This window comes from the organism of the source record quoted next, unplaced genomic scaffold (assembly GCF_019419815.1).
Source record: "Pyrus x bretschneideri cultivar Hongxiangsu unplaced genomic scaffold, Pyrus_bretschneideri_v1 Contig27, whole genome shotgun sequence".
Classification (NCBI taxonomy): domain Eukaryota; kingdom Viridiplantae; phylum Streptophyta; class Magnoliopsida; order Rosales; family Rosaceae; genus Pyrus; species Pyrus x bretschneideri.
The window spans coordinates 2,790,001-2,805,775 of NW_025999579.1; the positions used below are offsets into that span (position 1 = coordinate 2,790,001).

Here is a 15,775-nt window from a genome sequence, read left to right on the forward strand (position 1 = left end):
GTGTCGTGTGTATCAATCAACGATAACATTCACAAGTAACATACACGAACACGTAGAAACTGCACAACTGCTCCTCCTCAAAACTACATGTTTCATTTCGTCCTTCAAATATGGATTTGGAGAATTTAAAGAATTGATTCGGATCAAAATCTAACCGGTGACATTTACTAACAGATGGAGAGAAAATAAATACCTTCATGTCACCAGCTCTCCTTCCGAACGGCTGTCTCAAGAATTTCAATGTATCGATTGTATCTTTCGGTTCTGGTGCAGTCCGACCAATCTGCGCGAAAGCCTCCCGAATCCGAGCACAATCAAACTCCAGAATGTTGTGACCAGCCCATATACGTCCTATACACAACAACCACAAAATCAAATTGCAAATTATCCACCAGCAACAACCGCAGAAATGAAAAATCCAAAGCAACCCTCGAAAATTAAAATTGAACTACTTTAGTTTCAGCTAATTTTCCTTCCATTTCTCAGCAACCAAACACACAATCATCCATAAAAGTCAAACCTTCACGTTAATTATCAATTCATTCGTACAAAACTAAAGATAAAAGTCCAAATTTTTCCCTCAATTTTCTCGGCAGCCAAACACAGTGTTAGAAACTGAGAAAACAAAAATTAAAAGGAAAGGAGCTAACCGTGGAGAATGTCGTAGACCGTATCGGCGACGTCTTGAAAAGAAGGGGCGGCAATGACGGCGTCGCGGGTAATGCCGTTGCTACGGACGGACAGGGAATTGATGGCGGAGAGGTCAGCGGGTCGAATCAAGGTAGAGTAGCTCTCGAGCTCCACCAGCTTCCTAGGGCAAACGATAATTGACCCGAATTCCAAGATGGTGCGGTCCTGGCAGGTTCGGGTCGGCATCGTCGTCTCCAAGTCGAAGAAGGCTATTTCGCACCGGTCCTCGCTCCGACTGGCCATTTTTTTTTTGTTCTTCAAGTGTTCAAATCAAAACCCTAAGTCCCTGCTCGATTATAAAGTGTTCGAATCAAAACCAATTTCCCACTCGCTTATAAAGTGTTCAAATCAAAACCCAAGTCCTCACTCGTTTATAAAGTGTTCAAATTAAAGTAGATGTACAATGCGGTTGCTTCCTTGGTAAGCTACCAAAAAGAAGAACACTACTTTGCTGGTGAAAAAATATTAGCAGCAGCTCCAATCACAGATGGACAAAAAAAAGTAGCTTTGGCTTTAATAAAGTGTTTAAATTTTGACCAAAAATATTAAGCGTTGGGCAAATGTAATGCGGCTTTTGCTTCCTTGGTAAGCTATCTTTGGTTTTTATCAACTCCAACAAAACTCACCAAGAAAGCTGAAGACATGCTTCTGTCGGGAGAAGCGGTACATCAAGGTGACGGTGTCTCAAACCTAACACATGTCGCAATGTGTTTCAATTTTTCCGCATGATGTTCCCGTTTCATGCAAGTCCTTCCAGCTTCCGTCTGATATACCCTTCAGCAGCTAAGAATGATTCAAGTCTTCGGAAAGCTGAGGACTTGCTCTTTTCCTATTCTGCATAGAAAAGCACATCTGATATGTCTGGTTTGGAGCTTTGCAGACACCCGGAAGCTACATAGAACGATAAAATCCGAACAAGAACCTAGCTTTTTCGTGTGAGTCCGTGAATTGTTATTTGGGTGTGAATCTGGGTGAGTTTTTTTAATCGAGTTGCAGCTCTGGAGTAGAGAGAAGAGGCGGTGTTGCAGAGCTCTGGAGGCCGTGGTGTTGGCGGGAACGGCTTCAACTGACATTTAAAAGCCTTTGTTTTGTGAAAGCATAAGTAACTAACTTGACCGCGCAACTGTTGCACCAGGAACGGAAATAACATTATAAAAGAGGCCACGGCGTCGTTTTGGCTGTACGGATTAGCAACACCAAGATGCCTAATTTGAGTGAAGTTCCACTTCTGTCATTGTAGTTTCAATTGTCGAAAGATTTTTTAGTGTGCTGGGAATACGGTTTGGTACATCAAGTGTAATAATATAATTGGTTAGAAACATGAAAAAAAATTCAATAAATTATGATTACATTTGGTGTACCGGGCTGTGTTTCCGACGCATTTAATTTTTTTTTTCTCAATTGTCACGATTTAAGCTTTGTAGTTTATCTGATTACATCAACACTCAACATCTGATATGTGAAGAAATGTTATTGCAAGGATAAATGCTCATAATCACTTGAGTTACAATTGCATTGCAATTAAATCTTTTATGTTTATATTGCGATAAACAATAAATAACAAAAATTTAACTTTTACTCTAAACATATGTGAGTTAAGTCCGAGATAAATGTATTTGAAATCCCTTCAATTTTCCCTCCGGTTAGTAAAAGAATATTAGGTTCCAAAATGTTTAGTGGGAGATTGGTTATTCTCACCATTAGCGTTAGGGTATTACCCACAATCTCAAGTCGGAAGGACTTACGCATAACACTTAACTATCAGCTGCCATTAATATGGCTTTACGCATGAATTTATAAATCATCACTAACGAAAACAGTTGGCAGCGGAGATCAAAAGAATATTGTTTCATACTAAGAAAATAAAAATTGAAACGCTCAAAACTATAAAAACAAGCCGCCAATCTAATTACCAATTATCACTAGTATGAAATTACTGAAGAATTTATAAACCATGCACCAACAAGAACGGCTAGCAGCCTAGCAGCGGATATCAAAAGAATATTATTTCATACTAAGAAAATAAAAGTTGGAACACTCGAGACTATAGGGACGAAAGTCTCCCAAATAACAGGAACAAAATCACTAATGTTGAAGCAGCTCTTCCGTACAAAACACACACTCGTTGTCACCTCCCACACTTCCACTGCCACCATTTCAAGATCACTTTCTTCTTCGTCTTCTTCGTCTTCTTCGTGTTCGTCTTGTCCAGTATCCGATTCGACGAGCACCATTCTCAACCGGAGCAGTGGAGCTTTTCAACTCCGCCGCTGCAAAACAAGGATGGCGAATCCATCTCCGCGTTTTCATCTTCCAAAAACCCAACTTCACACACACCTCAAACCGCCGAAAGCAAACCAGACCCTTAAGACTTACCTTAAATCCAACTCCGCTACCAAAGCTCTCTTGCTCTTTCGAGACATACTGCGAAAAAGCCCGGCCACGACCGATAGCTACACTCTCTTGTTTGTCCTCAAAGCTTGCACCCAAAAGTCCGTCTCGCTCGAGGGAAAGCAATTGCATACCCTTGTGCTTAAGTATGGGTTTGAATCCATAGTTTACCTCCAAACATCTCTTATGAACATGTATTCTGCTGCAGGTGATGTTGGGAATGCACACCTAGTGTTTGATGAAATACCCTCCAAGAATATAGTTTGCTGGACCACCTTGGTTTCTGCGTATGTCGACAACCAGAAGCCTAACGAAGCTCTTCAGCTGTTCAGGCAGATGCAGATGCACAATGTGGAACCCGATCAAGTTACATTGACGGTTGCTCTCTCAGCGTGCGCTGATCTTGGAGCGTTAGAAATGGGAGAGTGGATTAACGCTTATGTCTGTCATAAGTATGAGTTCGATACAGATTTATGCTTGAACAATGCTCTTGTCAACATGTATGCAAAATGCGGGGACATTGGAACGGCGAGGAGATTGTTCGATGGGATACGAGAGAAGGATGTTATGACTTGGACATCGATGATTGTGGGCCATGCACTGCATGGACAAGCAGAAGAAGCGCTTACCCTTTTTGGACAAATGAAAGAAGCAAGTGAAAACACCAGGAAGAACAAGAGGAGTGGTGATTTCGAAAGCGGTTTAGTTGTCCCTAACGACGTTACTTTCATAGGAGTTTTAATGGCTTGCAGCCACGCGGGGATGGTGGAGGAAGGGAAGTGGCATTTCAGAAGCATGAGCCAAGTATACGGTTTGAAACCCCGGGAAGCTCACTTTGGCTGCATGGTGGATCTATTCTGCCGAGCTGGGCTTCTACAAGAAGCGTATGATTTTATTCTGAAGATGACAGGGCCTTCAAACGCAGTGATGTGGAGAACATTGCTCGGAGCGTGCAGCCTCCACGGAGATATTAAACTTGGCTCACAAGTAAGGGTAAAGTTGCTCGAGTTAGAGCCTACTTATGCTGGCGACGATGTTGCTTTATCCAACATCTATGCGGCCAAAGGCATGTGGGATAGGAAGATGGTTGTTAGAGATCAAATGAAGCAAAGGAGGCCGCCCGGTTGCAGTTCGATCGAGGTGGGAAGGAGCATCAGTGAATTCGTTTCGGCCGATGATGATCACCCTTTGAGGACTGAAATGTATGAGATTCTCAGGCAGTTGATTGCAAGTATGAAAGCTTATGGTTACTCTCCTGAGCTTTCAAGCGTAAAAGAGTGTTAAAGAGAGAAAACGAAGGTTGTAATGCAACTTTAGTACTATTTTTTATTAGCCGAAGAACCACGAAACACATTAAAAATTTGAGGTGTTATTGGTACTTTAAATATATCGTTATGCTTGTTCTTGAATGAAAAATAAATAAAGAATAGCAAAGTACATAAATATTATTTGTTAACCTATGTGCTAAAAAAAGTTTTAAATTAGGTAAAATTTAATTGAGATTGGCCGGTTCCCCCCACCCCCTCGCCCTTTCCCCTCCGAACTTGTAAGAAGATGTCAATTTTTTCTCTGACTTTAATTTTAACAGATTAACCCCACCCCTAAGCTTATATAATTGACCAATTTCTCCCATGAATTTTAATTTTAACCGATTACCCCCCTTTTCTAAACTTTTATAATTGGCCAATGTCCCTATCAACTTTATTCTTCCTCCCAAAATTTAAACAAAAAGTGTACAGAGTGAACTAGCGGAAGAGAAGAAGGAAAAAAAAAAAACGATATGTTGTTCACATTAGAGGAAAATTTACCTTTATAGGGAAGAAATTGATCGATTATAAAAGTTAAGGGGGATTATCGGCCAAAATTAAAGCTCAAGGGAGAAATTGACCAATTATAAAAGTTTAGGGGGATAATTGGTTAAAAATTAAAATTTAGGAGGAAAATTGACAGCTCCGTACAATTTCGAAAGAGAAATCGACAAATACCTCAATTTAATTTGTGCTACTATTTTTTATTTTTCTTGATTTGTAGGTAAAATATCTTAAATCAAAATCTGATGTACAATAAGTTCGATAGCAACTTATCATATTAATTTATACCCTAAAAAGCTCCAAGATTTTACGAGCAAGGCAACTAAGTGATGAAGTGGCCACTTAGTACTACGGTCCAATAGTATTCATCTTCACTTGTATTTGGACCCGATTTTACACTATCGGCCCGAGCAATCGAGACTGTTGAATGAGAAGAATTTTAGACCGTTGGAGGACAAAATGGTTGAAATAATTTTCAATTATTATTGATAAATAATATTGTGATTTTAATCATAATGTTATCTCTTAGTAATATGTTAAATTATTTGAACCTAATATTTGTCTAAATCCCAATTGATTTGAATGATGATGGAATATGGGGATATGCATTAAGGCATGGTATCAGATAACGGCATGCAAAGATATTGGGGATACGTTTTGCATATGTGGTATTGCTTTGGCCACGTGACACATGCATAATTAGAACTCCTATGCAAAGTGGTATTTGATGGTAGATGGCATCTCAAGTGATTAGCTGATATTGCAATTAAATTGCATGCATGGTTACACAGGTGTCGTGGGAAAGAAAGCTTTATAGTTTGCACTGGTAGTCTTGGTTATGAATGACAGCTTAATGGGATAAAGCAAGGTTGTTGATGGAGTTTTGATGATGAGGTAAGAAGCCTAGGTGGGCTAGGCTTCTAATGTGATGTGATAAGCCTAGATAGGTTTTTATCTTGTTTGAAAAGTCACAAACAATAATCTGAAGGATATGCTTTGGCTTCTGACACGAATCAATTTAAGGCCGCGAGTTAGAGTTGCAGTTGGACTCTATGAAATATCATGACGTGCTAAGCAAAAAGTATGGATGTTATAAGCCTATAAATACAAAGTCGCAGGCAACATCTAGGGCCCCTTTAATTCAACACACAAACTACCACGTGCAAACTCTCGCTCTACGCGAAACCTCTCAACAACCTTGGGATTTTTATTTTCTTTTTCCACCAACACATCTTCAGTTTGGATAAACAGCACTGTGAAGGCAACTGGTGACATCTTCAGTTTGGATAAACAGCACCATGTTAAGGTCGACTTGGATAAACAGCATTGCATCGAGGCTGACTTGGATGACCTCTGCCAATAAGGATTTGAAAATCCTTCTCGACTGAGACTTGGATAAATAATCAGTCGGCTTCGACGCATTGCTGTTTATCCAAACTAAATGTGCTTCGCGGTCGACTGATTCTACGGTAACAGTGTTGTTTATCCAAACTGACGATGTCACTGGTTGCCTTCATAGTGTTGTTTATCCAAACTGAAGATGTGTTGGCGGAAAAAAGAAAATAAAAATATCAAGGTTGTTGAGAGGTTTTGCGTAGAACGAGAGTTTGCGCATGGCGGTTGGTGTGTTGAATTGGAGGGGCCCTAGATGTTGCCTGCGACTCTGTATTTATAAGCTTATAGCATCTATACTTTTTGCTTGGCATTAAATGATATTTCGTAGAGTCCAACTGCAAGTCTAACTCGCAGGTCGTAGATTGATCCGTGTCAGAAGCCAAAGCATATCCTTTAGATTATTGTTTGTGACTTTTCAAACAAGATAAAAACCTATATAGGCTTATCACATCACATCAGAAGCCTAGCCCATCTAGGCTTCTTACCTCATCATCAAAACTCCATCAGTAGCCTTGCTTTATCCCATTAAGCTGTCACTCATAACCAAGACTCCTAATGCAAACTATAAAGCTTTCTTTCCCACGACACCTGTGCAACCATGCATGCAATTTACTTGCAATATCAGCTAATCATCTGAGATCCCATCTACCATCAAATACCACTTTGCATAGAAGTCCTAATTATGCATGTGTCACGTGGCCAAAGCAATACCACGTATGCAAAACGTATCCCCACTATATTTGCATGTTGTTATCTAATACCATGCCTTAATGCATATCCCCATATTCCATCATCATTCAAATCAATTGGGATTTAGACAAATATTAGGTTCAAATAATTTAATATATTACTAAGAGATAACATTATGATTAAAATCACAATATTATTTCTCAATAATAATTGAAAATTATTTCAACCATTTTGTCCTTCAACGATCTAAAATTCTGCTCATTCAACGACCTCGATTGCTCGGGCCGATAGTGTAAAATCGATTCAATTCTTGCCAAAAACGATTCAAAATCACATTATTACTAATCTAGTGTAGATAATATCGTTTATTTAAAAAAAAAAAAAAAAAAACTAACTAAGCGACAGACCTACCAATACACACAAACCTGGCTCCCGTATTGGGTTTGGACAACCCTTATAAAAAACGATTGCATGCAACCGTTACTCAATGATCAGTTTACAGAACTTCATGTTTATAATTGAAACCATTTATATTACAAATTATTCTATTAAGATCATCTCAGCAAAAAAAAAAAAAAAAAAAAAAAATCAACTAAAACTAAAGTTGTTCACTCTTTAAATTGTAGATAATAAATAGACAATTAGTAATCAAATTCATCTATCTATTTTTATAAAGTTCGATGACCAAATAACCTCACATTTGATTGACTTTTATAAAAAATAATCTTTAAAGAATAAATTACAATACAAACTATTTCAATTATAAGCATAAAATTTCAGAAATCGGTCAACGAATTGAGAAGTAACTCGTCATCGAGACCCAAATTAATTCCAAAAAGAATTATCTTGTAAGGTAACGGCTCCTCCATCTACGTCGTTATCATATCCGTGCAATTAAAGTTTTTCTGTCACGATTCATGACCTAGGTCCTAGGGTTTCCAATCCATTAATTACACATAAATGGTATCCCAAATATTTAATCTTTATTAATCTTTCTATTACCTGTACTTTATTGGCATCAGTCAATTCGTTTCGGCCGATGATGATCACCCTTTGAGGACTGAAATGTATGAAAGCTTATGGTTACTCTCCTGAGCTTTCAAGCGTAAAAGAGTGTTAAAGAGAGAAAACGAAGGTTGTAATGCAACTTTAGTACTATTTTTTAGGGTTAAGTACAAAAAACTACCTCAACTATTGGCTTAATGACACTTTCATACCTCGTCTTTTAAAAATGACAATGTCATACCTCATCTTTATAATTTGGTCCAATGTTATACCTCCGTTAGCTTGTCCGTGAATTAGTCTGTTAAATGCTGACATGGCATGATCTGGGGCCCAGTTCCTTGCCTAGATGGATTCCACGTGGCACCACACCCAATGTTTTCCCGCCAAATGTCGTCCAGCTAGATTCCTAATACACGTGGCTGTCTCACAGGACGACACGTGGATATTCCATTAAAATTAAAATTAAAATTTTAAAAATTTAAAAAAAGTAAGGGAACGTTGTAAAGTGTGCCTATTGAATTGGTTTCCCTCCCCCGATACCCAAATCTGTCGATCTAATTCCCCATTCCCATTTCCAGAAAATCAAGAACCCTAACCCTAGTTCTCGCGGCTCCAAATCTCGATCAGAAATTCAACGAAAAACCCAAATCATCTTGTCGACTCGCTTCCCTGACTTCTTTGGTGTTCGAAGGGGCTTTCATCTGGGTTCCATTGGCTTCGAAGGAAAATCGAAGGATTCGCCATGGGGTGGTACGTGCGCGAAGATCCCGACGAAACGACTCCTACCTATTGTAAGCGTTTTGTGCTTTTGATGATTCCAAATGTATAGTGGACTTATTTTTTGTTTATTCTTGTTTGAAAATGTGGGTTCATGCTTTGTGAATTCGAAATGGTACCTAAGGTGTTGGAATGGGTTGAATCTGGATATTGTTTATTCTTCTAGCATTGTTTATTCTTGTTTAAAAGGTGGATTTATGCTTTGTTAATTCGAAATGGTTCCTACGGTGTGTTGGAATGGGTTGAATGTGGGTTTTGTTTATTCTTTTAGCATTGTTTATTCTTGTTTGAAAAGGTGGTTTATGCTTTCTTAATTCGAAATGGTTACTGAGTTGTTGGATAATGGGTTGGTTGCTTTGTTGCTTTGTTTGTTGTTGTGAAGTTAAGGTGGTTGGATAGTGGGTTTGTTGCTTTGTTTATTGTTCTGAAGATAAAGTGGTTGGATAGTGGGTTTGTTGCTTTGTTTATTCTTGTGAAGATAAGGTGGTTTGTTGCTTGGTTTGTTGTTGTTGAGAAATGGTTAATGTGCGTTGCCTGTTTGCATATAGTTGTGGTTTGTTGCAGTTGCATATAGTTGCATATAAAAATGTTGTGCATTGATTTATGTTGTTGGCTTTTAAAATGCAATTAGGTGCATGTAGAATGTTGTGCATTAGTTGCATATGGAATGATTTGTTAGGTTAAAATGCAATTGCTTATGTTTGTTGTTGGCTTTTAATTAGGGTTTGTTGTTGTGAATTTCAGATTTGCCAGAACTATTCACTATTGAATTGCATCATGGCGGGGACATAAGTTATGACATGTACGTTGGGGGAAAAGTGACATATATAGATAACTGTGATAAAGACCTCATGTCACTGCCGGTGATAGATGATATGGTGGAGGCAGTTGGATACATTAAGCGGTTCATGAACTATTATTTCAAGATTCCCAACATGGATCTTTCCAATGGTTTGAAGCAAATTCAAAGTGATTCTGATGTTCAGTCCATGTGCAATTTTGTTCCAAAAGATAAAGTGATTGAGATGTATATCGAAGAATTGACGACAGAAGAAGCCGTAACCCAAGAGCAACAGTTTCTGAAGTCCATGGAAGTGGCAGGTCCAAGTAAAGTGGTTATTGAAGAGATAAGCAGTTCAGAAGAGAATGTTGGGCTAACAGCACTTAAACCAATAAGATACAAGGGCTTGCTAGCTATTGAAGGGCCAGAAGTGGATGATTGTTGCACATCTCAAGTAGTGCAAACATGTGTGACTGAGGTAGGAGAGATAAATGCTGAAGAAGGGAATGGTCAGAAAGAGAAAAATTGTGAAGGGCCAGAGAAGAGTAAGGGGAAATCTGTGGCTGAGGTAGGCGAGGGGGATGTAGGAGAGGGGGATGTAGGAGAGGGGGATGTAGGCGAGGGGGATACTGAAGTATTCTTTGATGTACCTATTAGTTTGGAGGGGAATGTTGAAGAAGAGAATGAAAAAGCTACTGAAGAAGATGATTGTCACTTTGCAGAGAGTGAATATGGGAGTGATGCTGATAACCCAGTGTTTTCCAAGTTTGAAGAAAGGGATTCTGAGCAAAGAAGTGCAAGGCAATTTGAGCAAAGCCGGGAAAGAGAAGAAGAGCAAAGGGAAGAAGAAATTGATATTGCAAATGTGGAACAAAATGTGGTTGATGATCCAGATTATAACTCTGATGCTCTTGAGAGTGTACACTCTTCGGATGATGAAGGAGGCAAAAAACATGAGCGATTTCCAGAGTTCAATGAGAAAACTGATATGAGGAATCCCACTCTTACACTCGGGCTTGTTTTCAGGGATCATGACCAATTCAAGCGAGCTGTCATCATGTACTCCCTAGTGAATGGATATGGAGAAATCCATTTTCCTAGGAATGAGAAATTGAAAGTCGTAGCAAAGTGTGCAAAAGGGTGCCCTTGGAAGTGTTGTGCTGGAAAAATGTATGGTTCGAACAGCATACAGATCAAGACCATACTTGATGAACACACATGTGGGAGAACTTGGGCAAACAAGAACATGAAGTCCCCTTTGCTGACTGATTTGTACATGGACAGGATAAAACTGAATCCCACATGGCCTGTGGATTCCTTTTTGGTAACTGTCGAATCAGAGTGGAATCACGGTTGTTCAAAGAGGAAGGCTTACAGGGCTTTGGATAGGGCTTTAAGGATCATTGAGGGAAAACATGCAGAGCAGTACACAAAGTTGTGGGACTTTGCTGAGGAAGTGAAGAAGACTAACCCTGGAAGCACAGTGAAGGTGAAGTTGGATAGGGGGAGGTTCCAAAGGATATATGTGTGCTTGGGGGCTTGTAAAGAGGGGTTTAAGTCAGGGTGTAGACCATTGATAGGATTAGATGGGTGTCATTTAAAGAGTTTATATAGAGGTCAGCTACTTTGTGCTGTTGGCATTGACCCAAATGATGAAACATGGGTTATAGCGTATGCAGTTGTAGAAATGGAGAATAAGTCCAGTTGGATTTGGTTCTTAGAGTTATTAGCCGTTGATGTTGGGATTGTCAATCAAGGGGGATGGACATTTATCAGTGATCAGCAAAAAGGGTTAATTCCGGCCCTTAAAAAAGTCCTCCCTAATTCCCACCACAGATATTGTATGAGACATCTGTATACCAACTTCAGAAATCTGTTCAAAGGGAAAACATTGAAGGATGCTTTGTGGTCAGTAGCCAAAACAACAACAGTTCCCTACTTCAAAAAAGCAATGGAGGATTTGAAGAAGCTCGATGAAAAAGCCTACGATTGGTTGGTGAAGTTGCCTGCACATCATTGGAGCAAGTCCCATTTTGAAACACATCCGAAGTGTGACATGTTGCTGAACAATCTCTGTGAAAGTTTCAATGCTGTCATACTTGTACCGAGGCAAAAACCTATTGTCACCATGTTGCTTCTTATTCATACACTCTTGATGAAGAGAATTCAGATGAGAAGGGATATAATGGCGAACAAAGTTGGAGATCTCTGTCCTAAAATCAAGAAAAAGTTGGAGCAAGCCAAAATTCAGAGTGGCAGGTGCATTGCACAGTGGTCAGGGGGCTCTAAATTTCAAGTTGATGCTGGATGGGGGGAGCAATATGTGGTTGACTTGGTTGAGAAGACCTGTTCTTGCAGAAAGTATGCCTTGACAGGAATCCCATGCAACCATGCAATATCGGCCATAAATTTCAAGAGGGAAAAACCGGAGGACTATGTCAGTGCTTATTATTCGAGGGCGCGGTACTTGGAGCTGTATTCTCATTTAGTAATGCCGATGAATGGGATGTCTATGTGGGAGGAAACTGATAAACCACCAATATTGCCTCCTACATATACAAGGCAACCTGGAAGGCCGAGGAAGAAGAGGAACAAGGAAGCTGCTGAGAGGGACAATGAGGGTGAACAAACTCCCACAAACCCAACCAATAATCCTCAAGGTCCTCCTCAACCACTTAAGCTAGGAAGGAAAGGCCAAGGCACTTTGAAATGTACCGTATGCAAAAGGAAGGTCATAATGCAAGAACCCATCATAGACATCTTCCTCCAAGGGACAAACAGGTAACATTTTCTACTTTATATGATTTTTTAAATCACTTAACATCATATTACACTCTTAATCCTTTAACATCATTTTCTACTTTGTAGGCATCCACATCTGCTCAAGGACAAACTGCACCTAAAAAGAGGACAAGGAAAGCAAAGGTAAAAACTTAACCATTTCCTTAGTTGTAAAACATTTGGATTTAGTTAAAAAGCTTGCTTGGTCTCTAAATGAACTTTGGATTTAGGCATTACAATCGGTAGCTGAATCACCTAGAAGCACCAAGCAGAGAAAGACCAAGCAATCCACTAACTGAATCATCCAAAGGCACCAAGCACAGAAATACCAACCAACCCAGCCACAACCACGTTTTTTGCACAGATGGTTGTTTTTTGTAAAGGAATTGTAAAGTTTGAACAGGTTTTATGCATCCAATAGGTCTTTTGTGAATTGAATGGATGATGTAGCAGGTTTTATGAATTCAGTAGGTTTTGTAATGTTGGCTGGAAATGCTAGATGAATTCTGTTAGTTTTTTGAACAGGTTTAACAATTTATGGATAATTAAGCAGGTTTTATGCTTAATTTGGTCTATTTCATATTTTTCTTGCAAATGATGAGTAGTTTGTGCTTGAATACACTTGTTTTGCTGTTGTTGTGGTTATATCCATTATTTTTGGGTGAGATTTTTTAAATTTCAGGTCAAGGATGATATAATGTGTGCTTAAGGATGATAATCTGTGCTTAAAATGGTATATATCATAGGGGTTTTTTTTTTGGCGGGAAAATTCAAATTCAAATTACCAAAAAAAAAAAAGCAAATATATTTTCTGACGTGGACGACATTTGGCGGGAAAACATTGGGTGTGGTGCCACGTGGAATCCATCTAGGCAAGGAACTGGGCCCCAGATCATGCCATGTCAGCATTTAACAGACTAATTCACGGACAAGCTAACGGAGGTATAACATTGGACCAAATTACAAAGATGAGGTATGACATTGTCATTTTTAAAAGACGAGGTATGAAAGTGTCATTACGCCAATAGTTGATGTAGTTTTTTGTAATTAACCCTATTTTTTATTGGCCAGTTCCCCCCACCCCCTCCCCTTTTCCCCTCTGAACCTGTAAGAAGTTGTCAATTTTTTCTCTAACTTTAATTTTAACCGATTAACCCCACCCCTAAACTTATATAATTGACCAATTTCTCCGCTAAATTTTAATTTTAACCGATTACCCATTTTTCTAAACTTTTATAATTGGCCAATTTCCCTATCAACTTTATTCTTCCTCCTAAAATTTAAACAAAAAATGTACAGAGTGAACTAGCGGAAGAGAAGAAGGTAAAAAAAAAAAAAAAAAGAACAATATGTTGTTCACATTAGAGGAAAATTTACCTTTTCAGGGGAGAAATTGACAAATTATAAAAGTTAAAGGGGATTATCGGCTAAAATTAAAGCTCAAGGGAGAAATTGACCAATTATAAAAGTTTAGGGGGGATAATTGGTTAAAAATTAAAATTTAGAAGGAAAATTGACAGCTCCTTACAATTTCGAAAGAGAAATCGACAAATACCTCAATTTAATTTGTGCTACTATTATTTTTTATTTTTCTTGATTTGTAGGTAAAATATCTTAAATCAAAATCTGATGTATAATAAGTACGATAGCAACTTATCATATTAATTTATACCCTAAAAAGCTCCAAGATTTTACAAGCAAAGCAACTAAGTGATGAAGCGGCCACTTAGTATTACGGTCTAATAGTATTCCTCTTCACTTGTATTTGGACCCGATTTTACACTATCGGCCCGAGCAATCGAGGCTGTTGAATGAGCAAAATTTTAGACCGTTGGAGGACAAAATGGTTGAAATAATTTTCAATTATTATTGAGAAATAATATTGTGATTTTAATCATAATGTTATCTCTTAGTAATATATTAAATTATTTGAACATAATATTTGTCTAAATCCCAATTGATTTGAATGATGATGGAATACGGGGATATGCATTAAGGCATGGTATCAGATAACAGCATGCAAAGATATTGGGGATACATTTTGCATATGTGGTATTGCTTTGGCCACGTGACACATGCATAATTAGGACTCCTATGCAAAGTGGTATTTGATGGTAGATGGCATCTCAAGTGATTAGCTGATATTGCAATTAAATTGCATGCATGGTTACACAGGTGTCGTGGGAAAGAAAGCTTTATAGTTTGCACTGGTAGTCTTGGTTATGAATGACAGATTAATGGGATAAAGCAAGGCTGCTGATGGAGTTTTGATGATGAGGTAAAAAGCCTAGGTGGGCTAGGCTTCTGATGTAATGTGATAAGTCTAGATAGGTTTTTATTTGACACGTATCAATTTAAGGCCCGCGAGTTAGAGTTGCAGTTGGACTCTATGAAATATCATGACGTGCCAAGCAAAAAGTATGGATGTTATAAGCCTATAAATACAGAGTCGCAATCAACATCTAGGGCCCCTCCAATTCAACACACAAACTGCCACATGCAAACTCTTACTCTACGTGAAACCTCTCAATAACCTTGAGATTTTTATTTTCTTTTTCCACCAACACATCTTCAGTTTGGATAAACAGCACTGTGAAGGCAACCAGTGACATCTTCAATTTAGATAAACAACATTGTTGCCGTAGAATCAGCCGACCGCGGAACACCTTTAGTTTGGATAAACAGCACCGCGTCGAGGCCGACTTGGATAAACAGCAGTGCGTCGAGGCTGACTTGGATGACCTTTGCAAATAAGGATTTGAAAATCCTTCTCGACTGAGACTTGGATAGATAACCAGCCGGCCTCGACGCAGTGTTGTTTATCCAAACTGAATGTGCTTCGCGATCGGCTGATTCTACAGCAACAGTGCTGTTTATCCAAACTGAAGATGTCATCGGTTGCCTTCATAGTGTTGTTTATCCAAACTGAAGATGTGTTGGCGAAAAAAGAAAATAAAAATATCAAGGTTGTTGAGAGGTTTTGTGTAGAGCGAGAGTTTGTGCATGGCAGTTGGTGTGTTAAATTGGAAGGGCCTTAAATGTTGCATGCGACTTTGTATTTATAGGCTTATAGCATCCGTACTTTTTGCTTGGCATTAAATGATATTTTGTAGAGTCCAACTGCAACCCTAACTCGCGGGCCTTAGATTGATCTGTGTCAGAAGCCAAAGCATATCCTTTAGATTATTGTTTGTGACTTTTCAAACAAGATAAAAACCTATCTAGGCTTATCACATCACATCAGAAGCCTAGCCCACCTAGGCTTCTTACCTCATCATCAAAACTCCTTCAGTAGGCTTGCTTTATCACATTAAGCTGTCATTCATAACCAAGACTCCCAATGCAAACTATAATGCTTTCTTTCCCACGACACTTGTGCAACCATGCATGCAATTTAATTGCAATATCAGCTAATCACTTGAGATGTCATTTACCATCAAACAACACTTTGCAT

At 38.8% G+C, this 15,775-nt stretch overlaps 2 protein-coding genes across 2 annotated transcripts in view; one reads left to right on the top strand and one right to left on the bottom strand.

The window, feature by feature from the left end:
* The window catches only part of LOC103931207 (protein NEN1-like), a 10,515-nt gene extending 9,480 nt beyond the window's left edge, over positions 1-1,035 (bottom strand). Inside the window, exon 1 of the mRNA XM_048587580.1 lies at positions 651-1,035. Within this exon, the coding sequence (XP_048443537.1) occupies positions 651-933 (283 nt within the window). The 5' untranslated portion in view covers positions 934-1,035. The remainder of the gene's footprint in view (positions 1-650) is intronic.
* A 1,743-nt stretch (positions 1,036-2,778) lies between these two features.
* LOC103931239 (putative pentatricopeptide repeat-containing protein At1g74400) lies at positions 2,779-4,365 on the top strand. Its single transcript, XM_009340676.3, has one exon. The coding sequence runs from the start codon at positions 2,779-2,781 to the stop codon at positions 4,363-4,365; it is 1,587 nt and encodes a 528-aa protein (XP_009338951.3).
* The last annotated feature ends 11,410 nt before the right edge of the window (positions 4,366-15,775 follow it).

Bases quoted from the DNA above. Each gene is read 5' to 3' on its own strand.
- LOC103931239 (XM_009340676.3), top strand. From the start codon at position 2,779: ATGTTGAAGCAGCTCTTCCGTACAAAACACACACTCGTTGTCACCTCC.